At 41.0% G+C, this 22850-nt stretch overlaps 2 protein-coding genes across 6 annotated transcripts in view; both read left to right on the top strand.

The window, feature by feature from the left end:
• Positions 1-10558, top strand: part of LOC133630813 (kinesin-like protein KIFC3) — a 33070-nt gene extending 22512 nt beyond the window's left edge. The window contains exons 10-22 of one of the 5 annotated variants that reach the window (XM_062022582.1): positions 198-257; positions 1764-1911; positions 1988-2118; positions 4565-4676; positions 4750-4931; positions 5006-5110; positions 5191-5321; positions 5404-5527; positions 5609-5738; positions 5816-6045; positions 6123-6275; positions 6363-6492; positions 10130-10558. In XM_062022582.1, the coding sequence (XP_061878566.1) occupies positions 198-257; positions 1764-1911; positions 1988-2118; positions 4565-4676; positions 4750-4931; positions 5006-5110; positions 5191-5321; positions 5404-5527; positions 5609-5738; positions 5816-6045; positions 6123-6275; positions 6363-6492; positions 10130-10152 (1659 nt within the window). In that variant the 3' untranslated portion in view covers positions 10153-10558. Of the gene's footprint in view, positions 1-197; positions 258-1763; positions 1912-1987; positions 2119-4564; positions 4677-4749; positions 4932-5005; positions 5111-5190; positions 5322-5403; positions 5528-5608; positions 5739-5815; positions 6046-6122; positions 6276-6362; positions 6493-9830; positions 10059-10129 lie in introns of those variants that run through there. The other 4 variants (XM_062022572.1, XM_062022609.1, XM_062022599.1 and 1 more) reach the window with 4 other exon arrangements.
• Positions 10559-14855: 4297 nt separating this feature from the next.
• LOC133662631 (interleukin-17C-like) lies at positions 14856-21663 on the top strand. Its single transcript, XM_062066748.1, has 3 exons — positions 14856-15142; positions 20975-21150; positions 21227-21663. The coding sequence occupies exons 1-3, from the start codon at positions 15110-15112 to the stop codon at positions 21468-21470; spliced, it is 453 nt and encodes a 150-aa protein (XP_061922732.1). The 5' UTR covers positions 14856-15109; the 3' UTR covers positions 21471-21663.
• The last annotated feature ends 1187 nt before the right edge of the window (positions 21664-22850 follow it).

Below are 22850 nucleotides of genomic sequence, written 5' to 3'. Positions count from 1 at the left end.
TAGCCCATTATGTCTAGAGTGTCTTACATTGTCTTAGAGTATCTGAATACACTGCCTCAGTCACTGGATCACTTTTAAAACTTGGTCGTAGTGAATATCTATGAATTTATAGAAAAATGATCACATTATTTCTGAGGCAGAGAATAGAAGAGCGCATCCGTCTCCGGGCAAGAATCTAAACACTGTCATTTCTGCAGCTCGTCTCCAAACTCGGCCTTCTGGCGGCACACAAATACAAGTTTGAGCGCAGGTCCAAGGTTGGCTTCGCCCCTACCCCTGTGACATCACTGAGGCTTAGAAAAGAGTCGTTCCACTGCTGCCAAAACAAATCAAATGAGTCTTTTTACACTGTTGAAAAAAGTGGGCAGCCTTGAAACGGTCTACCGCCCCAGTGCATGGACTACCTATGACATCATCAGTGGTCAAATGCCAACGTTAAAGGGGAACTGCACTTTTTTGGGGGAATTTTCTTTATCATTCACAATTCCTGTGTGGGACAAGAACACATGTTTTTCTTTTTTCAATGCATTCTAAATTGTAAATAAACACTAGCAAAAATCAGCTAACAATTATCAATCAATCAATTAATCAATGTTTATTTATATAGCCCTAAATCACAAGTGTCTCATAGGGCTGCACAAGCCACAATGACATCCTCGGTTCAGATCCCACATAAGGGCAAGGAAAGACTCAACCCAGTGGGATGTCAATGTGAATGACTATGAGAAACCTTGGCGAGGACCGCAGATGTGGGTGGCCCCCCCACCCCACCCCCTCTATAAAGCGCTCCAAAAAAATATCTAAAAGCCTCCAACATTTTATATACACGCTGTAAGTATGTATGTAATGTAGTAACAAGCACATTCACAATAACATGTACGATTTACCTATTTGGTCATTTTAAGCTCATAGCGGCGTATTAATTTCACAGACGCATCTATGAATATAATAAAACAACCACTTACTGTACAATGTCTGCTCTCAGTAGGATGCCGACTGATGGGATGTTCATATTTTCCCGTTTAGATGAATATTCATTCCTAATCCTCACGCAGGTAAAGAAAAGGGCCGCAAATGACCGTCTTTTTGTGTCTTTCTCGCCATCTTCGGGTCTAAGTAGATTGTCAAAGTTGACCAACTTCTTGGTTAATGGCCACAGCCTTCTACTATCCAGGTGAGAGCCATGATTTATAATCTCGAGTTAACTTTTATCAACTCATAGGCTCACCAGCTCAATATGTCAATATAGCAGCATAAGCTAGTTAGCTCTTTGTGATCACGGCGCCACTAAAAAGAGTTTCTGCGTTAGCGCTTATAATAACAATATCGCTAATACTTTGTTAATATTCAGGTCACGAGATGTAAATGGAGTATGTTTGGCGCTTTTTGGATAAGGGCTTTATGGGTGGAATAGTGTACTCCTATTAGCTGCACTGTTAGCCACCTCATACTTGCCGTATTTTACGACTTTAGAAAAAAAGAAAAACATGTGTTTTTGTGTTACAAACATATGTGAATTCCCCAAAAAGTGCAGTTCACATTTAAAGTTGTTGTTTTTTTGCTGGTGATTTTAGCGTAGCTTAGCTAGCAAAAGTGTTTGATGTTAGCTAACAGTCTCATTTCATGCTGGCATCATGCGCCATGACTGATGAAACGAGTTTAAAACTAAACCAAACATTGACCTGCAGTGTGTTTAAGCCCCGTCTACACAAGTGTGTCGTCAATTGTAGCAGAAGGTGAGCAATGTCATGTGATGTGCACAGATTGCGGTCTACGATGGCGAAATGGAGCGTGCTCAGAAGCAGCTGGATGCGGAGCTTGTGCACTTGAAGGAGGAGAAGGATCGAGTGATCGAGGAGGCCTTCGTTAGGGCCGAGAGTGAGATGAAGGCCGTCCACGACAACCTGGCAGGTCAAAAATCACACGTGTCCACTCAGGCTCAGAGAGCGCAGCATCATGTGATTTTATTTGGTTTGTTGTCCCTCAGGAGTGCGCATGAAGCTGGTGGGTCTTCATCCGGCGCTGAGGACGCTGACGTGCGACTACAACACGCTGAAGAAGCAAGTCCACCACTTCCCTGTCATGCTGGACAAGGCCATCGCTGACGCAAAGCACGAGGTAGGATCGCCTACGGGTGACTTAGAGTTCGGCTGATATATATTTTTCAGGGCTGATACTGATAATTAGTAGTCAAGGGGGCCGCAAACTGATATTTGGAGCCAATATTTAATGGCAGTAAAAGTTATTTAAACATGAATAATATGTCAGTAATCAGCTGGACACTGTTTTAAAACATTTTTTTAACATTATTTTTTAGGAAACGGACAATGTTTTGTGGCGCTAATGTTGTGGTTAATTTAGCACCAAAAAACATCAAGTAACGTGTGTAATGCTGCGGGTCAGAGGAGCATCAATATTTGCATTTCAAAATATGAGAACTCTCTTAATAAAATGGGTTAAAAAATATATGGGATTTCTCTACATCACAATAACCATCTACGCAACTTTATACAATGTCATAACAGTTCAACATTGTAGTGTTTCCTTGTGAAGAACCCAGAAAAACAATTGCAAACATTTAACTAAAAACAATCCTTGAGACATTTTTCAAGCTGGCTGACATTTCTTCCTGGATGTTACAGAAAGTATGAGTATGTTTGAGATGCTGCCTGCTTTTCTTTACTTGTATAATAAGTCTCCTATTTGTCAAGATATTTACACAAAATGTTGATTTATTTTGGAAGGGAGATCTTTTCTGTCGTCTTCATGTCCATAGGAGGCATAGCCACGTGAGCGCTGTGGTCGAGCAGACCGGAGAAGAATTCTCACGAGAACTCGAATAAATGCCCTATCAGATATCCAAACACATGTGTATTTGGAGAGAATTATTGACAAAGCAATTATTTTTATTCTTAAATTAATTAATTAAATACGTACATTGGGCTCCAATAAAAAGATAACTTTTCTCAAGCACGGCAAATAAAAGCAGTGGTGACTACTATTCACTTGATTATATTTTTAAATACTTAATACTTGTAGCATACGTGTGCATATTGTATCTGCTAATGTAGTTCTGTTGTAGTTGTGAAAAAAAAAGAAGGCCAGTACTGATTTAAAAAAAAAAAAAAGGCCCATATGTCAAAATGCCAAATATAAATATAATATAAAATATACCGTATTTTTCGGACTATAAGTCGCTCCGGAGTATACGTCGCACCGGCCGAAAATGCACAATAAAGAAGGAAAAAAACATATACTGTACACGTCGCACTGGAGTATAAGTCGCATTTTTTGGGGAAATTTATTTAATAAAACCCAACACCAAGAATAGACATTTGAAAGGCAATTTAAAATAAATAAAGAATAGTGAACAACAGGCTGAATAAGTGTGCGCCATATGACGCACAAATAACCAACTGAGAACGTGCCTGGTATTTTAACGCAACACATCATAGCAAGAGTCATTCAAATAACTATAACATACAGAACATGCTATACGTTTACCAAACAATCTGTCACTCCCGATCGCTAAATCCGATGAAATCTTCCTCCCCGGTGTCGCCTCTGGTATGTCCTTTCTTTCTGCTGCTCGATTGCCGTTCTCTGCTGCATATTTCACTACGTCCAGCTTGTAATCTGCAGTATATGATTTCCTTTTCGGTGCCATTTTTGTTCAGTCTTTCTCAGTTTTTATAAGTTACCGCCAATGTTGATGTGATCCATTTTAATAGCTACGGCAGTAGCATATAGCAGTTAGCATCCCATGACCCACAATGCACTTCTGCCATGACCCTCCGAATTCTTATTGGTTGACGTGTGAGTGACGATTGCTGACGTGTGTGTGACGATTGCTGCCATTTGCTTCGTCTCTTACGCGAATGAGATAAATAATATTACCGTATTTTTCGGACTATAAGTCGCAGTTTTTTTCATAGTTTGGCCGGGGGTGCGACTTATACTCAGGAGCGACTTATGTGTGAAATGATTAACACATTAGCGTAAAATATCAAATAATATTATTTAGCTCATTCACGTAAGAGACTAGACGTATAAGATTTCATGGGATTTAGCGATTAGGAGTGACAGATTGTTTGGTAAACGTATAGCATGTTCTATATGTTATAGTTATTTGAATGACTCTTACCATAATATGTTACGTTAACATACCAGGCACGTTCTCAGTTGGTTATTTATGCATCATATAACGTACACTTATTCAGCCTGTTGTTCACTATTCTTTATTTATTTTAAATTGCCTTTCAAATGTCTATTCTTGGTGTTGGGTTTTATCGAATAAATTTCCCCAAAAAATGTGACTTATGTTTTTTTCCTTCTTTATTATGCATTTTCGGCCGGTGCGACTTATACTCCGGAGCGATTTATACTCCGAAAAATACGGTATTTTATATTTTACGGTATTGTGTTAATAATTTCACACATAAATCGCTCCGGAGTATATGTCGCACCCACGGCCAAACTATGAAAAAAAACTGCGATTTATATTCCGAAAAATACGGTAATCAGTCAATCTTTACCTCTTGGTGACCACTGGGTGCTGTGTCAGATCTGTCAGGTCATCAGCGAGGTGAGCAACACCAACCAGAACCTTCTCGACAAATACAAGCGGGAGATGAACCTGAGGAAGAAGTGCCACAACGAGCTGGTCAGACTCAAAGGTCTGGATGACTTCACCTTTGACTCGTCTCATTTAGGTCTCGTATGACTCCCCTGTCCTTCGCCTCCTCGCAGGTAACATCCGAGTTTTGTGCCGCGTTCGACCCATCAGTCAGCAGGAAACGGACTCGGCCGACGTCAGAACCATGTTGACCTTTGACCCAGACGATGACGCCATCCTCTACCTCACCAACAAGGGCAAAGTTATGACCTTTGACCTGGACAAAGTCTTCCGGCCTCGAGCCACGCAGGAAGAGGTGTGGCCAAGGTCCCATGGCGGACAGAGTACATTTCACACAGACCCCATGTCACAGCTGATGTTTGTTTGCAGGTGTTTCAGGAAGTTCAGTCTCTGGTCACCTCCTGTATCGACGGATATAACGTTTGTATCTTTGCATACGGACAGACGGGATCGGGAAAGACGTACACCATGGAGGTGAGGCCCGTCACATGATTGTGAGCCACATAATCTTCATTGCCCCTTTTTGACTCCGCCCCCTCCGTCTCTGCCATCAGGGCGTTCCTGAAGACCCCGGTCTCAACCCGCGAGCGCTCCGCCTCCTTTTTTCCGAAGTGATGGACAAAAGTCCGGATTGGGAATACAAGATCAGTGTTAGCATGGTGGAGATTTATAACGAAACTCTTAGGTGAGCAAAAGGCGTGTAGGAGGCTTGGCCTTGATGTTTGGGTTGTGGGCGGAGTCACATTCTGCTATTGTTTGTTTTTCAGGGATCTTCTGGGTCACAACATCTCTGACAAACTGGACATCAAGATGAATCCTGACGGCAGCGGACAGCTTTATGTTCCTGGACTGACACAAGTCCAGGTCCAAAGTCCTGAGGACATCAACAAGGTAAGATGACTTATTTTCCTGACCCTTCAGTGTAAAAGCCTTTTTGTCTTCCTACGATTGATCATTTTATTTGTGCGTCAGGTTCTGGAGTTGGGTCAAGTTAGCCGAGCGACGGCGTGCACCAACCTAAACGACCACAGTTCTCGTTCTCACGCGCTGCTTATCGTCTATGTGTCGGGGCTCAACGCCACCACAGGAAGTTGCACGCAAGGTCACTTGACGCTTCAGGCGCTGGCTTTTGGACTTTGACCTATTGACCGTTGACATAGGGTGTGCGTTGATTTGCAGGGAAGTTGAACCTGGTTGACCTGGCTGGCTCGGAGCGCATCAGGAAGTCCGGTGCTGAGGGCGGGCGCTTGCGAGAGGCCCAGTGCATCAACAAGTCTTTGGCGGCGCTCGGCGACGTCATCAACGCGCTGCGCTCCAAACACGCTCACGTCCCGTTCAGGAACTCTCGGCTGACCTACCTCCTTCAGGACAGTCTGGGAGGAGACAGCAAGACTCTGATGATGGTGCAGGTCAGCCGCCAACACTCACGCATGACCGCATCACGCCTCCCACCTCGCCTCTTCAACTTCTGTCGCGATGCCTTCAGGTGTCTCCTCTTCTGGGAAACCTCAGCGAGTCACTTTGCTCGCTCAAGTTCGCTCAGCGTGTTCGCAACGTGGAGCTGAACTCCACAAGCGGCGTCTCCAGGAGGCTTGACAACTCGTCTACTTCGTCCTCGCCGACCCACGACAGCGTGGAGGTAAGAACAAATCCTATTTGGACGCTGGTCCTTTTTGTGTTGTTTTGGACAAGAAACGTCATAATTTGAACTCTGAACTCTGAGCAGCTGGACTCGCCACCCGACACCCCGATGCCTCTGCCTATATCTCGCGCCAGCAGCGCTGGCTCCTCCCTTTCTTCGGCCTCAAGAACTTCCGGCAGCTCGCGTCGCAGATCCCAGTCGCAGCTTTCCGCTGGTACACACACACACACACACACACACACACACACACACACACACACACACACACACACACACACAGCTTTCCACTGTATCAGGAATCCCAGGAATTCAGCTATTCTTCTCGCCCAGTGATTCTCAAAACTTTAGTGGTACACAGGCTCCACCTAGTGGTACCACTGTAGAATCACTTAAATACAGGGATGTTCTGATACCATGCCAATTCGGCACCTTTTGGAGGTATAGGTATCGGAGAGTACTTGTAACTAAATCTCCCATACCATACTAATATGTATTTTGTACGAAACCTCGGGTGTACAACCTAAATATAGCGCACTCAAGCCAATAAGTCTGTTAGCATGCTAATGTTGCTGCACAGTAATGGCTTCGCCTTTTTTCCGGAAATGGAAGACCACAGCACCAATGGAGGACTACGCTACCAAAGCAAACAGGGACGCTACGTAGCCTAACTACATTTCAGAGTAGCGTAGCAGTAGCTTTGGCTCTTTTTAAAGCAGTATCGATTCCAGTACACTGCAAAAAGTCTGTGTTCAAAAACAAGAAAAAATAAATAAAAAATTAGGGGTATTTTATTTGAACTAGGCAAAATTATCTGCCAATAGAACAAGAAAATTCGGCTTGTCAAGACTTTCCAAAACAAGTAAAATTAGCTAGCCTCAATAAACCCCAAAATACCTTCAAATAAGTATATTCTCACTAATAACAAGTGCACTTTTCTTGGTAGAAAAAAAAGAGACAATTTTGCTCAATATGTTGAAAAATATTCTTAAATTAAGTAAATGCTAGTGCCATTATCTTGACATAATGATATGTGCTCAGCATCATGATTTTTTTTTTCATGCTTGAAATAAGAAATTATTACTTTAAAAAGTAGTTTTATACATGTGAGTGTTGATGACACAGCTTTGCATTAGTTGATATTCTAGTTTCAAGCACATTTTACTCAATATAGGTCATAAAATCTCAGCAACAAGCTGTAATATCTTACTGAGATAATTTAGGACTAAAACCCTTAAAACAAGTAAAAGACTAACATAAAATCTGCTTAGTGAGAAGAATTATCTTATCAGATAGAAAATAAGCAAATATCACCCTTATTTGAGATATTTAATCTTACTTAGATTTCAGTTTTTGCAGTGTAGTTTAGAGTAATGTAGTAGCTATAAGTTACAAAGAGAGAAAATGGACTGCAAATCCATCCATCCATTACTGCTTGTCCCTCCCTGGGATCCAGCAGGGTAAGAAAAATCCACCAAAAAAACGGAGAACTCCATGATGATTGGTTGGTTTACGTAAGGCAAAATCCATGATAATTAGCTGATTTAGGTAAGGTGACTCACCTTTGGCTAAAGTTAGGGCCAATCAGAGGCAGGACAGTGCGGGTCATGACGCTTTACAACCAGGAAGCAAAATATGAACACATTACCTGGAGCGGTGGCGGAAACCACATGAGGCGAAGGTCTCGTTTAAATAATAATATTTCTTCCAGGGTGTGTCGTATTCCGACAAGTGATTTTTTTTTTTCCCGAAAGTAAAAACCAGCGGTGTTCAACCCAGCTAAGATGGCTGTTGTACAGCAAGCAGCGCACACTCTTTACACAAGGGGCCTATATCTTCCTGCAAAAAGCAGACATGAGAAAAAAATCCCAATTATGCAATTGAATAGAACCCTATAGTTTATCCAAAAAAAAAAAAAGTTTTGTCGGGTGATGAAGAATTAATCGTCGGTGGAGTTACCAGACATATCGAACTATTGTGGGCTCCAGACATCATTCTACACGACTAAACAGATGGAAACTTGGAAAAGCATGGGGGTCCACAACTTCTTTGTGTGTGACTGTGTCAAGGAAATTGGTATCAATAATTAATATGCATCGTTTTTGTTCAAATAAGGTTGCATTTCATGATTTAACTTTGCGTCTACTGCCATATTTGTTGCGGTTGCACGCGTCATTTACGAGTATGCGTTTTCCCTGTCTTTATCAAAATATAACTATAGATGTCAACATTGTGTAGGTGCTGAAAGTTTATTTTGTGATTGTTGCCTTTGGTAAAAGCTTAACTCTTTTAGGTTTTTCTCACATTTTATTTAGACTTGCTTTACGGCACACTCGCAGCAAACGTGTTTAAGAAATACAAATAATATCGAGATAATACTTAAATGGGAAACACTGAACGTTAAAAGTATATCGAACAAACCTTTAACTAAGTGATCACTGCAAACTTGTGATTTCTTTGACTCTGCTCCATAGTACTTTTTGTTGTTGTCTTTCATAAAATCTTGCACTCTTCCGCCATTGTTGATTACCTCTCGAGGAACTCTGAAGAAATGTTATCTTTTTCGTGTTTTAAACGGTTCGTACAGCCAAAAAAAACACAATTACAGAGCGTTTTTCTTCAAGAAAGGCGGAATGACGTTGAGTACTTATTGAGAACAGACGCTGGCTTGGCCACCACGCATATTTAATGGGCGGGAAGCCGGATGTGACATCGTTTTGAATCCAAGCAATAGGCCATTTATCGATACTTTTATTTACAACAACAAACACGGCATCCTAAACGCCAAGTTAAATCATGAAATGCAACCTTACCCGAGCAAAAAAGAGGCCTATTTATCCCGGAGAGTCTTGATACCAGTTTCCTTGACCCAGCCACACACAAAGAAGTTGTAGACCTCCATGCTTTTCCAAGTATTATCGTGTGGAACGTCTGGAGCACAATCGTTCAATATGCCTGGGATCGTACCGGTTGTATCATCCTTGATATCACTCGACAAATATTTTTTCAATAAAGTATAGGGATCTATTCCGTTGCAGAGTTTGCTCATATCTGCTTTTTGCAGGAAGATTTAAGCCTCTTTTGTACTCAGACAGTTCTCGCGTTGCTTGCTGTACAACAGCCATCTTGGCTTGGTTTTCACTCCTGTGTCGGAATACAAGCGATTGAATGATCAACCGCTCTGAGGTGAAGAATGTGGGATTTCGCCGCTTGCCTGGTTGTAAATACATGGCGAACTCATCTCCACAAAATGACAAGGCGTGGACTCTGTCTGCTTCACGATAAGATATTGAGAGCAGTGATGTCACGTCTGTATCTTTACCAGTGTAAAGGGGACATATTATGCAAAACCAACTTTTCTTACCTATTGGTACCTGTTTTACTGTATTTGCGATCTGCATAAGTCCCAAAAATTTGAAATTTATAAAGCACATCTCTATCCTTGACCCTCAGTTGATCTTTTTCAATTCTTTTTTTTCCTTGTAGTACTCACAAACACACACACTATGTTCCCTCCTCTGTCCTCATTCTGTTGCCTCATTGGTTCATTTGCAGACTCATTTAGACCCATTGTTGGGGGCCAGTAGGCAGGTAGGTGGGATCAAGGGGAAGGGTGGGGGGTGTTGGTCGATGCTGACTGGTGGAAGTGCTCTGCATGGCAAAGGCACCCTCCCCCTCCCTCCACCTATCCCCTGAATGCGCTGACTGGGCCCACTGGGCACCCCCCCGCCTCCCCACCATGTGTGCTCGGGCACGCGCTGTCAGCATGGTGGTGCTGTGGACGTCTTGCTGCTTCGTTATTGTCGGGCACATTGTATGTTGGTGTCCCGTGACGTGTCGCATGTTTTCTACAGGACGACTGAAGATGACGGCGTGAGGCGTGGACGTCGTCACAGAAGGCGTGTTGGTTTCCATGGTGATCAGCTGACAACAGTGTTTTGGAGGGTTTTTTTGCACTTTAGCTGATTGGTTTTTTTTCTCAACCATATTTTAATGTCAATATTATAATGAACATTTTTCATCCAATGCGGATGCTGACAGTTTTCAAACGGACCAAATTTGGTCTCCCTAAACACACATGCACACGTGTGTGTCGTGTTAACCGTATTTTAATGTCAATATTATAATGAACATTTTTCATCCAAAGAGGATGCTGACAACCTTTAAACGGACCAAATTTGGTCTTCCTTAACACATGTGCACACGTGTGTCGTGTGGCAGTCGATCAACTCTGATTAGTTTGCTTTTTGTATTTAATTTTTAATAAACGTGGAAACACCAAACTTTCTTTATGACTGATGAATTCTGGGGAAAAGCCCGTACGTTAACTGCTAGCTTAGCATAAAAAGGAGGTGACACTGTGCTGAGTTGACATGATCACCCCAGTTTGTAACGTAGGGACCCTTGAGTGGTCATGGAATCCCTTTGCAGCCTGTTGGAGGGTCCAGGCTTTGTTTGCTGTCTGTTGATTGGTCGAAGGAGAATGACCCCTTAAATGTTAGACGTTAGTGTGACTTATCTGGATGAAATGTAGTGTGTTTTTATCTTCCTGGCTGAATTAATTGTGGCGTTACTGTGATAGCATTGTGATACAATCCTGATCAGAACTAATAACTCTGTAGCCAAAGTTGGCTTTAGGGGCCTATGATGATTCTTTGGGGGCCCATGGTTGTCTCCGTGATGACATTGTGACGGGAAGTGAGGCACTTGACCTGGTTTATAGTGTGGCGTTGTGATTTTGCAGCATCAGCACTTTTGGCGTGTTTTTTTTCCACCCACGCTGACTACTTGATGCTTATCACTAAGCAACTTCCTCAGATGTCGCTGCTTTCATCTCGGTCAGATAAACATCCGTAACCTTGATAACAAGAAATCACCTAACCCACATCTTTCATTCGGTTATTTCACTGATATTTTAAAGAATATTTTACCTTTTACTGTTTGAGCTTCTCCTCCTCAGTCATTTTTATTTCTGCACATTCAATTAATTTAAGTAAAATAACGTAGGCTTTATTGTGTTTTTTTTGTTTGTTTTTGTTTTTTTTGATGCTGCAAATTTGGTTATCAATGTGATATCAAGTAGATATAGGACCGATACAGATAATATATACTTGAAATTGTCTCAGATCGTTGATTTGGTTTTCATGACTATAATCAGAATACAACACAGGATACAGATTATGAGCAACCTGAAAGTTTTTATCAATAAACGTATTTATAAAAATATAACAACAATAATATAACTATCCATCCATCCATTTTCTACAGTTTGTCCCTTTCGGGTTCGCGGGGGGTGCTGGAGCCTATCTCACTATATAATTTGTATTACATATAGTTGTTTGAATAAAATTAAGTACAAAATAAGTTTAAAAAAAGAAAAGAGCAAAAGCTATAAGGGTAATGTTTACAATTAGACCACATGTGTCCAAAGTGTGGTGCGGGAGCCATTTGTGGCCCACAGAAAATTGTCGGGAGGAAAAAATAAATAAATAAAAATGAATGACAATAGAATAAAAAAAAAAAAGTTATGAGAAAAATCTAAAATTGTCGTACATGTAATAACTCATAATTCGCTTTGTCATTTATAACAGAGCTGACACAAAGTTTTGTTTTAAAAATAATTGATTGGATTTATATAGCACTTTTTTAGACACTCAAAGCGCTTTACAGCGAACACATCATTCAATCACTCCACATTCACACATTCATGGTGCATTTGTAACCGCAGCTGCACTGGAGTAGACTGATGGAAGCCTGGCTGCCAATTTGTGCCTCCGGCCCCTACAAAACATTCATACACCAGTGTAAAGGGGACCTATTATGCAAAACCAAATTTTCTTACCTATTGGTGCCTGTTTTGGTGTATTTGGGATCTGCATAAATCCCGAAAATGTTTAATTTATAAAACAGTCTTGACTTATTTCTTACTTCCCCCAAACGAACAGTTTGGAATTTGCCTAATTTGTGACGTTTTTCTCAAGTGTGACGTCAGCGGATTATCCATATATGGTAGAAATTTACCCGGAGAGATTTTGCGCGAGTCCGCCGTTGTAGTCAATAAGCTCATTCTTTTTTCTATCCTCGTGTTGAGGGGCAGACTGGCTCGTAGATGCACATGCATCCTCCGCTGTTGCCATTTGTAATACAAAGTAGCGTCTAGTTCTAACTTATGTCTGTCAGTAGACTTGATATGGAAGCGCTTAATAATTACAACAAAGGAAGCAGGCAGAAAATGCCGCCGAAGTGGAGGCACGTAAATAAGACCGCCCACAAAACGGCGCATCCCATAGAGACTTTCAGAAAGCGGCTTGAAAATAGTCTGTAAAATACAATCATGCCCATTTTTGAACAAATAACCACCATTACATGTTATGTAGTATAGTTAAAAATCATATGACCCCTTGTAAAATAGTGTTTTAGCATGTTTATATAAGGCGCACTTAAAATCCTTTCATTTTCTCGAAACTCGGCAGTGCGCCTTATAACATGGTGCGCCTAATATACGGAATAATGTGTTAGCCCTGCAATGAGGTGGCGACTTGTCCAGAGTGTACCTTGCCTTCTGCCCGAATGCAACTGAGATAGGTTCCAGCACCCCCTGAGACACCGAAAGGGACAAGCGGTAGAAAATGGATGGATGGATGGAATTTTGGTTGTGCTTACCGACTTTGAAGCTATTTTATTTGGTATGTGGTGAAATTATAAGTGTGACCAGTAGATGGCAGTCACGCATGAGAAATATGTGTAGACTGCAATATGACTCAAGTAAACACCAAAATTTGTAATGTTCCATTGAAAATAGAGATGTCCGATAATGGCTTTTTTGCCGATATTCCGATATTGTCCAACTCTTAATTACCGAAACCGATATATACAGTTGTGGAATTAACACATTATTATGCCTAATTTTGTTGTGATGCCCCGCTGGATGCATTAAACAATGTAACAAGGTTTTCCAAAATAAATCAACTCAAGTTATGGAAAAAAATGTCAACATGGCACTGCCATATTTATTATTTAAATCACAAAGTGCATTATTTTTTTTTAACATGCCTCAAAACAGCAGCTTGGAATTTGGGACATGCTCTCCCTGAGAGACCATGAGGAGGTTGAGGTGGGCGGGGTTGGGGGGTGTATATTGTAGCATCCCGGAAGAGTTAGTGCTGCAAGGGGTTCTGGGTATTTGTTCTGTTGTGTTACGGTGCGGATGTTCTCCCGAAATGTGTTTGTCATTCTTGTTTGGTGTGGGTTCACAGTGTGGTGCATATTTGTAACAGTGTTAAAGTTCAGTGTGACCTGTATGGCTGTTGATCAAGTATGCCTTGCATTCACTTGTGAGTGTGTCTTAAGCTGTAGATATTATGTGACTGGGCAGACACGCAAAGGCAGTGCCTTCAAGGCACGCCCCCAATATTGTTGGGTGGAAATCGGGAGAATGGTTGCCCCAGGAGAAATTCGGGAGTCTACCGGGAAAATCGGAAGGGTTGGCAAGTATGACTGGGAGACGCAACTGCTCTGTACTTCTCCCTACGTCCGTGTACCACTCCGTACAGCTGCGTTTTTAAAAAGTCATACATTTCCCGTCAGTCTACCCCAGGGCAGCTGTGGCTACGAAAGTAGCTTACCACCACCAGGTGTAAATGAATGATGGGTTTTTAACATGTAAAGCGACTTTGGGTACTTAGAAAAGCGCTATATAAATCCCAGGTATTATTATTATTATTATTATTATTTTACTTTTTGAAACCGATACAGATAATTTCCGATATTACATTTTAAAGCATTTATCGGCCCGATAATATCGGACATCCCTACTTTTTAGTGTCCTTGGTGGAGAAAGTTTGGACCCCCAGTGAGCGAGACCATTCAGTTCCTGTCAAGCTGGCCATACGGTCGGACCCACGCGGTTGCTGTCGTTGACTTCAAGTCCTGCTGACTTTAGCAAATTCTCTGAAAAGATCAAACTGGAGCGTGTGAAAAGGAAAAATGGTGGGTGAACAGAAACACTGCGAGAGTGTCCTGCCAATCTACATTCCTCTGCCCTTCAAACGTTTCTTGGAAACTGACAAGTCCCACCCTGCTTCTAGGTACTTTTTCACGGGTGATGTCAGCGGAAAGTTGCCATGGTTTCATGGTGTCAGCAAACAATGGACATTGGTATGACTACTACCGAGTCATCCTATCAAATGTAAAAGTGTTACTGAAATATTTATTTTGAGAGCGCTGAATGAATTAAAGAAGGTTTTTGTACAAACGCAGAGACATCTTCCAAGAGAACAGGCTTAGGCTAGTCCTGGTCCTCTTGGAGTCCACCACTAGCTCTGCTCTTGAGTCTTGCTGCCCCAGTCCACAACGTACTCTGTACTCCGTTTTCATAGAGAACTGGTGAAAGTGGAACAATGCAGACTAGTACGGGAAGTCTGAGGACGCACCACGCTGACTTTACGTTTCCTTTCTACAACAGAATGACGTGATGGTCTGTTAGGAGTCAGGACCAGAGGAAACCTTAAGACTTGATTAAATGTAGCTCTTACATATTCATGCTTAGTGGAGAAGTGCCTAGGCCTGATGGAACCCCAACAGGAAATGACACCCCGTTTGATCAAGAACTAGAAACAATGACCTAGAATCTGTCACGTCTGCGAAAGTGGGTCGAGCATCGTGCTTCGTCACACCTAAAGGTAATGTGGTTTAGAGAGCAGGATCAAAGGTGACAACGGCAGCAGCGATCACAATAAAGGTCCCCAGGGATGACTTTGCTTTGTCATTCACACAACTGAACCTGAGAACCGGAGAACCTCGAAATCGACGATTCGAAGAAGCCACGAAAAAGAATGTTTTGGTCGTCGAACGCCGCCATCATGATGGTAAGACGCCGACTGAGTGTGAAAGATGATGTGGAGTTGTGAGTGGGGTTAACACATTTATGTTTTTCTTCGGAACATTTCAGCAAAATGTTACAATTTCAAAGTTTGACCATAAATTTGAGTTAAAATGAGAACATATTGGATGGAATGTCACATAATGCATCCAAACTTCAAGTGCAATATACTATTTTACCTTTCGGGTGCGCTTTGAACGCATGTCAGGGGTGTCTTTCATACATTTTATGGATCAAAGGTGCTAAAACCGATCCAATGTAGGTCCACGTATGCCAAGCTAATTGAACAAAACATCCACGTCTTTGCTTTGGGTTTTAGGTAACAGTACTTTGGACTAGGGCTGGACCATTGTTGCAAAAATAATAATCATTGTTTTATTTGTATTTATTTTTTTATCAATCAGTCTAACAAAATAATACCATAATATTCCAATTCCAAAACCAACAACATTTAGAATAGCAATCGAGAGGACACAAACATGACACAAAATAATCCAAAAGTAGTCAAACAAAAATGAATGATGTCAATATTAGTAAGAATTCCAACGTAGCAGTGATTGGAAATCCCTCATTTACATTATCTTCAAAGCCATTTATAAAAAAAAAAAATCAAATAAAAACATTTAAAAAATGAACAATAGTGTCACAGTGGCTTACACTTGTATCGCATTGTCCAATATTTTCGACAAAGATAAAATAAGTCATATTTTAAGTTCATTTAATAGTTAAAATAAATTTTAAAAAATCTAAACTAAATAATGCTTATTATTGATTGATATTGAAATCATAATAACACAATTCATTAATTTGAAAACACAGGTTTTTTTGTACCACAAACTCAACTTTAAATATAATTAGAAGAACAACTGATGTAAATTACTAATCGATAACCATTTAAATAATAGAAATATATAATTCAACAATAAAAAAAATAACAAATGTTTTGCTTATTTTGCCACCATACTGTATGTTTTTTTGTGTCATTAAAACTTTTTTTTATAAATTGCAAAAATCCTCATTTGTTGGTGCAAATCGTCTTTGGACAATGTTGACCAACATTTAAGTCAAAGCATATTTTTGTAAATATACCAACAAATGCCTTTTAAGTACATTATTGTTTTGTAAGGTACTTTATTGCGGTGCTGACCCGCAGTCAGCACCGCGCTGTTATTGTGAAGGAGGGAAGTGTGCTGTTGTTCTGAGCTTAATTAGACAACTTGAGGCTGTTCAACTTTAACTTTAAAAAATGTTTAAAGTACCAATGATCGTCACACACCCACACTAGGTGTGGTGAAATGTGTCCTCTGCATTTGACCCATCCCCTTGTTCACCCCCTGGGAGGTGAGGGGAGCAGTGGGCAGCAGCGGTGGCAGCGCCAGGGAATCATTTTTGGTGAAAAAAAAGGAGCCTTTCAAGTTTCGACTGCTGTTTGTACACGAATCATACACCAATGATGTCGTTCACAACAACACAAGCAGATGAGATGTGTTGTGGGTATGTAGCTTCTTCTTGCTAGCTTCAGCTTCGGTGTTTCAAGTGGCATCTCAACATTTAGTTCAGTTTTGATATGGACTTTATTTTCCACTCAAACGCTCACTCATGTTACACACAAGTTAAGGAATGTGCATGCATGTTGCACAGTGCACGAATCGTTTATTAAAATATTTTTATGATCGTGAAAAGCCAAAATCTAAATTGGATTAATTGTCTCGCCCTACTTGGGAGAAGAATAGAATAGAATGCACAGCAAAAAGTCAGTGTTCAAAAACAAGAAAAAAATAAAATTAGGGGTATTTTACTTGAACTAAGCAAAATTATTTGCCAATAGAACAAGAATATTCGGCTTGTCAAGACTTTCCAAAACAAGTAAAATTAGCTAACCTCAATGAACCCAAAAATGCCTTAAAATAAGTATATTCTCACTAATAACAAGTGCACTTTTCTTGGTAGAAAAAAAAGACCTTAAATTAAGTACATGCTAGTGCCATTATCTTGACAATGATATGCGCTCGGCATCATAATTTTTTTTTTTTTCATGCTTGAAGTAAGAAATTGTTATTTTGAAAAAGCAGTTTTATACTTGTGAGTGTTGATGACACAGCTTTGCAACAGTTGATATTCCAGTTTCAAGCATGTTTTACTCAATATAGGTCATAAAATCTCAGCTACAAGCTTTAATATCTTACTGAGATAATTTAGGACCAAAACACTAACATAAAATCTGCTTAGTGAGAAGAATTATCTTATCGGACAGAAAATAAGCAAATATCACCCTTATTTGAGATATTTAATCTTGCTTAGATTTCAGTTTTTGGAGTGTGGACTTTATTGTCATTATATTTGCATACAACGAGATTAAGGACTCCAATTTAAGGTGTGGTAGTGGGAACAAATATGGGGTAAAAATAAATTACACAAGAGGTAATAAAGAAAAAACTAAGAATTGAAATAAACAAACTATTATCCAATAAAAATAATAAGCAATCCTGTACGATATACAAATCCTGTTTCCATATGAGTTGGGAAATTGTGTTAGATGTAAATATAAACGGAATACAATGATTTGCGAATCATTTTCAACCCATATTCAGTTGAATATGCTACAAAGACAACATATTTGATGTTCAAACTGATAAACTTTTTTTTTTGTTGCAAATAATCATTAACTTTAGAATTTGATGCCAGCAACACGTGACAAAGAAGTTGGGAAAGGTGGCAATAAATACTGATAAAGTTGAGGAATGCTCATCAAACACTTATTTGGAACATCCCACAGGTGAACAGGCAAATTGGGAACAGGTGGGTGCCATGATTGGGTATAAAAGTAGATTCCATGAAATGCTCAGTCATTCACAAACAAGGATGGGGCGAGGGTCACCACTTTGTCAACAAATGCGTGAGCAAATTGTTGAACAGTTTAAGAAAAACCTTTCTCAACCAGCTATTGCAAGGAATTTAGGGATTTCACCATCTACGGTCCGTAATATCATCAAAGGGTTCAGAGAATCTGGAGAAATAACTGCACGTAAGCAGCTAAGCCTGTGACCTTAGATCCCTCAGTCTGTACTGCATCAACAAGCGACATCAGTGTGTAAAGGATATCACCACATGGGCTCAGGAACACTTCAGAAACCCACTGTCAGTAACTACAGTTGGTCGCTACATCTGTAAATGCAAGTTAAAACTCTCCTATGCAAGGTGAAAACCGTTTATCAACAACACCCAGGGTAACTTACACATCTGTGAAGGCGCCATTAATGCTGAAAGGTACATACTGGTTTTGGAGCAACATATGTTGCCATCCAAGCAACGTTACCATGGACGCCCCTGCTTATTTCAGCAAGACAATGCCAAGCCACGTGTTACAACAGCGTGGCTTCATAGTAAAAGAGTGCGGGTACTAGACTGGCCTACCTGTAGTCCAGACCTGTCTCCCATTGAAAATGTGTGGCGCATTATGAAGCCTAAAATACCACAACGGAGACCCCCGGACTGTTGAACAACTTAAGCTGTACATCAAGCAAGAATGGGAAAGAATTCCACCTGAGAAGCTTCAAAAATGTGTCTCCTCGGTTCCCAAACGTTTACTGAGTATTGTTAAAAGGAAAGGCCATGTAACACAGTGGTGAACATGCACTTTCCCAACTATTTTGGCACGTGTTGCAGCCATGAAATTCTAAGTTAATTATTATTTGCAAAAAAAAAATAAAAGTTTTGAGTTTGAACATCAAATATCTTGTCTTTGTAGTGCATTCAATTGAATATGGGTTGAAAAGGATTTGCAAATCATTGTATTCCGTTTATATTTACATCTAACACAATTTCCCAACTCATATGGAAACGGGGTTCGTACAGAACACTATACAAATACAAAATACTGTACAATATACAGAACAAGACAAGAGTACCGGAGTAATAAATAACGATCAGTGTCGGATGTATTGCACTCGAAGGGTAATATTGCACAATAGGGAATTAGGGTAGGATATTGATTGAGACTTTTATTAGTAGGTTGCACAGTGAAGTACATATTCCGTACAATTGACCACTAAATGGTAACACCCGAATAAGTTTTTCAACTTGTTTAAGTCGGGGTCCACTTAAATTGATTCATGATACAGATATATACTATCATATATACTATCATCATAATACAGTCATCACACAAGATAATCACATTGAATTATTTACATTATTTACAATCAGGGGTGTGGAGGGGGGGGATATGGACATCAAGTAGTGGACATAGAGAGAGAGAGAGAAAGATCAGAAGGCATAAGAAAAAGAAAAAGTATCTGCATTTGATTGTTTACTTTTGATTATTAGCAACCGGGGAGGGTGTTAGTTTAGGGTTGAAGCTGCCTGGAGGTGAACTTTTATTGCGGTTTTGAAGGAGGATAGAGATGCCCTTTCTTTTATACCTGTTGGGAGCGCATTCCACATTGATGTGGCATAGAAAGAGAATGAGTTAAGACCTTTGTTAGTTCGGAATCTGGGTTTAACGTGGTTAGTGGAGCTCCCCCTGGTGTTGTGGTTATGGCGGTCATTTACGTTAAGGAAGTAGTTTGACATGTACTTCGGTATCAGGGAGGTGTAGCGGATTTTATAGACTAGGCTCAGTGCAAGTTGTTTAACTCTGTCCACCTTGAGCCAGCCCACTTTAGAGAAGTGGGTAGGAGTGAGGTGGGATCTTGGGTGGAGGTCTAGAAGTAACCTGACTAGCTTGTTCTGAGATGTTTGGAGTTTAGATTTGAGGGTTTTGGAGGTGCTAGGGTACCAGGAGGTGCATGCGTAATCGAAAAAGGGTTGAACGAGAGTTCCCGCCAGAATCCTCAAGGTGCTTTTGTTGACCAGAGAGGAAATTCTGTAGAGAAATCTCATTCGTTGGTTAACCTTTTTGATTACCTTGGTTGCCATTTTATCACAGGAAAGGTTAGCCTCTAGAATGGAACCTAGGTAGGTGACCTCATCTTTCCTGGTGATGACAATGTCTCCTACTTTTATGGTGAAGTCATTGACTTTCTTAAGTTTGATGTGGGACCCAAACAGGATGGATTCTGTTTTACCCAAGTGGATGGATAGCTTGTTGTCAGCGAGCCAGGTGCAAGTTCTACAGAGCTCAGCACTGAGGATTTTCTCCACCTGTGACTTGTCCTTGTCGGATACCAGCAAGGCAGAGTCATCCGCAAACAAAAACAATTCACAGTCGCATGCCGATGACATGTCGTTTATGTATATTAGGAACAGTAAAGGTCCCAATATACTGCCTTGGGGGACTCCACAGCTCACAGAGGGGGGGGGGGGGGGGGGCACGGTGCCGTTCACCTCTACCACCTGCTCCCTCCCCTCCAAGTAAGATTGCATCCAGCTCCATGAGGTTTTGTTAAATCCGATTGCTCTGAGCTTATCCAACAGTATAGCGTGGTTAACGGTGTCAAAGGCCTTCTGAAGGTCCAGCATGACCATGCCGCAGTATTTGCCCGCGTCCACCTCATGTTTGATGTGGTCGGTCAGATAGAGAAGGCACGTGTCAGTGGAGTGGTTAGTTCTGAAGCCGGATTGGAATTTGTACATGAGTTTATTAGTGGCAAGGTAACTATCGACCTGTATTGTATAGGGGTGAATTATTATTATAAGTTAGAGTTCAAGATGGTGACAGTTCTGGGAAAGAAGCTGTCTCTGAGCCTGTTTGTTCTGGCTCTGATGCACCTGTAGCGCCTGCCCGATGGTTGCAGGTGGAAGCCAGTGGGACACCCCTGACGTGTGGATTCTTGTCTCTTAATGTGGACTCGTCCCAATTGTCATGTGATGTCTCCAGGTGATGATGATGATGGTGGACGCGGGCAGTCTGTCCACACGCTCAGCAGTGAAACACAGACGACACTCGGGTCCGAGGATAGAAACGGTCCCCCTGCAGCTGAACCCGAGCCTCTTGGCTCCTCCCAGAACGTTCCGGCCGCTGCAAAACGACTCCATATCGCCGTGGACTTACAAGTAGGGCACACTCGCCGCCACTCTGTCGCCGCGGTAACCGAACAAGCAGTTGATTGTCTCCTCTCTCGCCGGTCAGCTACTCCCAGGAGGCCGCGGTGTTCCCGCCCGTGTCGGAGGCTCGCTGCCTGTTGCGAGGCTGCCTGGACTCCAACGGCGTGGAGGATCTGAATCTGAAGTCGGCCCCCATCCTGCATCAGGTGCTGCTGCTACATCGCCTCAAGTCGGAGGGGGCGGAGCCAGGTTACCACTACCGCTTGGAGCCCCGTGTCATCGCCGTGGGTTGTACGTGCGTCCGCGACTCTGTCCGACAGCAGGAATAGTGACTACATCATGTCTCCCCTTCAATAAAATGATCGCAGTCTTTCATTAATAGGACATATTTTATATAAAACAGGTATTATACCCTGTACTTATTTATTACATAAAATATTTTTGTCAACTTTTAATTTATTACTGTACAGGAAGTGAGCTGCTATGACGCAGTATATAAGCTCTGCTTCTTCCTACTCCTTTTCGAACTGGGATTGTTGTAACTGTAATCATGCGATGTGACACTGTATGCAATATCCCAAATAAACTCAACCATTTTGAAACGGGTTGCTCATCATTTGATTGCCACTCGCACCTTTTTTTTTTGTAAAGGCCGTCCTTCTGTCACTTTGTTGTTAAGGTCCTCCGTGTTTTCTTTGAGCTTTGGAAGTCTCTCTGCCTCAAGTTAAGTTAAAGTACCAATGATTGTCACACACACACTAGGTGTGAAATTTGTCCTCAGCATTTCACCCATCCTCTTGTTCACCCCCTGGGAGGCAAGGGGAGCAGTGGGGAGCAGCGGTGCCGCGCCCGGGAATCATCTTTGGTGATTTAACCCCCATACCATACCAACTTCATTTATAAAGCCCTTTAAAAACAACCACAGTTGAATAAGAAAGGGCTGTACACCACAAAGAAATACAGGCAAAGGACAGACTAAAAAAATAACCTTTTAAAACGGGTAAAATACACATTGAAAAAGCAAATACCGTATTTTTCGGACTATTAGTCGCTCCGGAGAATAAGTCGCACTGGCCGAAAATGCATAATAAAGAAGGAAAAAAAACATATATAAGTCGCACTGGAGTATAAGTCGCATTTTTGGGGGAAATTTATTTGATAAAATCCAACACCAAGAATAGACATTTGAAAGGCAATTTGAAATAAATAAAGAATAGTGAACAATAGGCTGAATAAGTGTACGTTATAAGAGGCATAAATAACCAACTGAGAACGTGCCTGGTATGGTAACGTAACATATTATGGTAAGTCATTCAAATAACTATAACATATAGAACATGCTATACGTTTCAGTGTTTCCCATAAACTGCCAAGATACCTGTGGCGGGGGGGGGGCGTGGCTATGAGCGTGGTCACATGACATCATCGAGTAATTTGCATAATTTACTACAATGATTTGATTTTCTCTAAAAAGGCTCAAAAAATGTATACTTACTAATTAATAATAACAGTTTTGTTTTAAAAGTCCATCCATCCATCCATTTTACAATATAATTACAACACGTTATGTACATATTTATATACAGATTTGAACAATTATTCACTGAAATATATGTATTAATTGTGGTTCTTACAAAAAATATATCTTATAAAATATAAAAGCTAAAATGTCTCAAAGCTCTGCCCCTTCAATTAGTGCATACTAAATA

Source organism: Entelurus aequoreus, linkage group LG02 (assembly GCF_033978785.1).
Source record: "Entelurus aequoreus isolate RoL-2023_Sb linkage group LG02, RoL_Eaeq_v1.1, whole genome shotgun sequence".
Lineage (NCBI taxonomy): Eukaryota > Metazoa > Chordata > Actinopteri > Syngnathiformes > Syngnathidae > Entelurus > Entelurus aequoreus.
The sequence above is the reverse complement of the archived record's forward strand: the minus strand, read 5'-3'. Positions and strand labels throughout refer to the sequence as shown.

What these genes read in the sequence shown, in the direction of transcription:
- LOC133662631 (XM_062066748.1), top strand. Translation starts at nt 15,110, where the DNA reads ATGTTTTGGTCGTCGAACGCCGCCATCATGATG. An exon ending in CGAACGCCGCCATCATGATG is followed by an intron (nt 15,143 to 20,974) that starts GTAAGACGCCGA and finishes TGATGTCTCCAG; the next exon opens with GTGATGATGATGATGGTGGA. An exon ending in ATATCGCCGTGGACTTACAA is followed by an intron (nt 21,151 to 21,226) that starts GTAGGGCACACT and finishes CTCGCCGGTCAG; the next exon opens with CTACTCCCAGGAGGCCGCGG.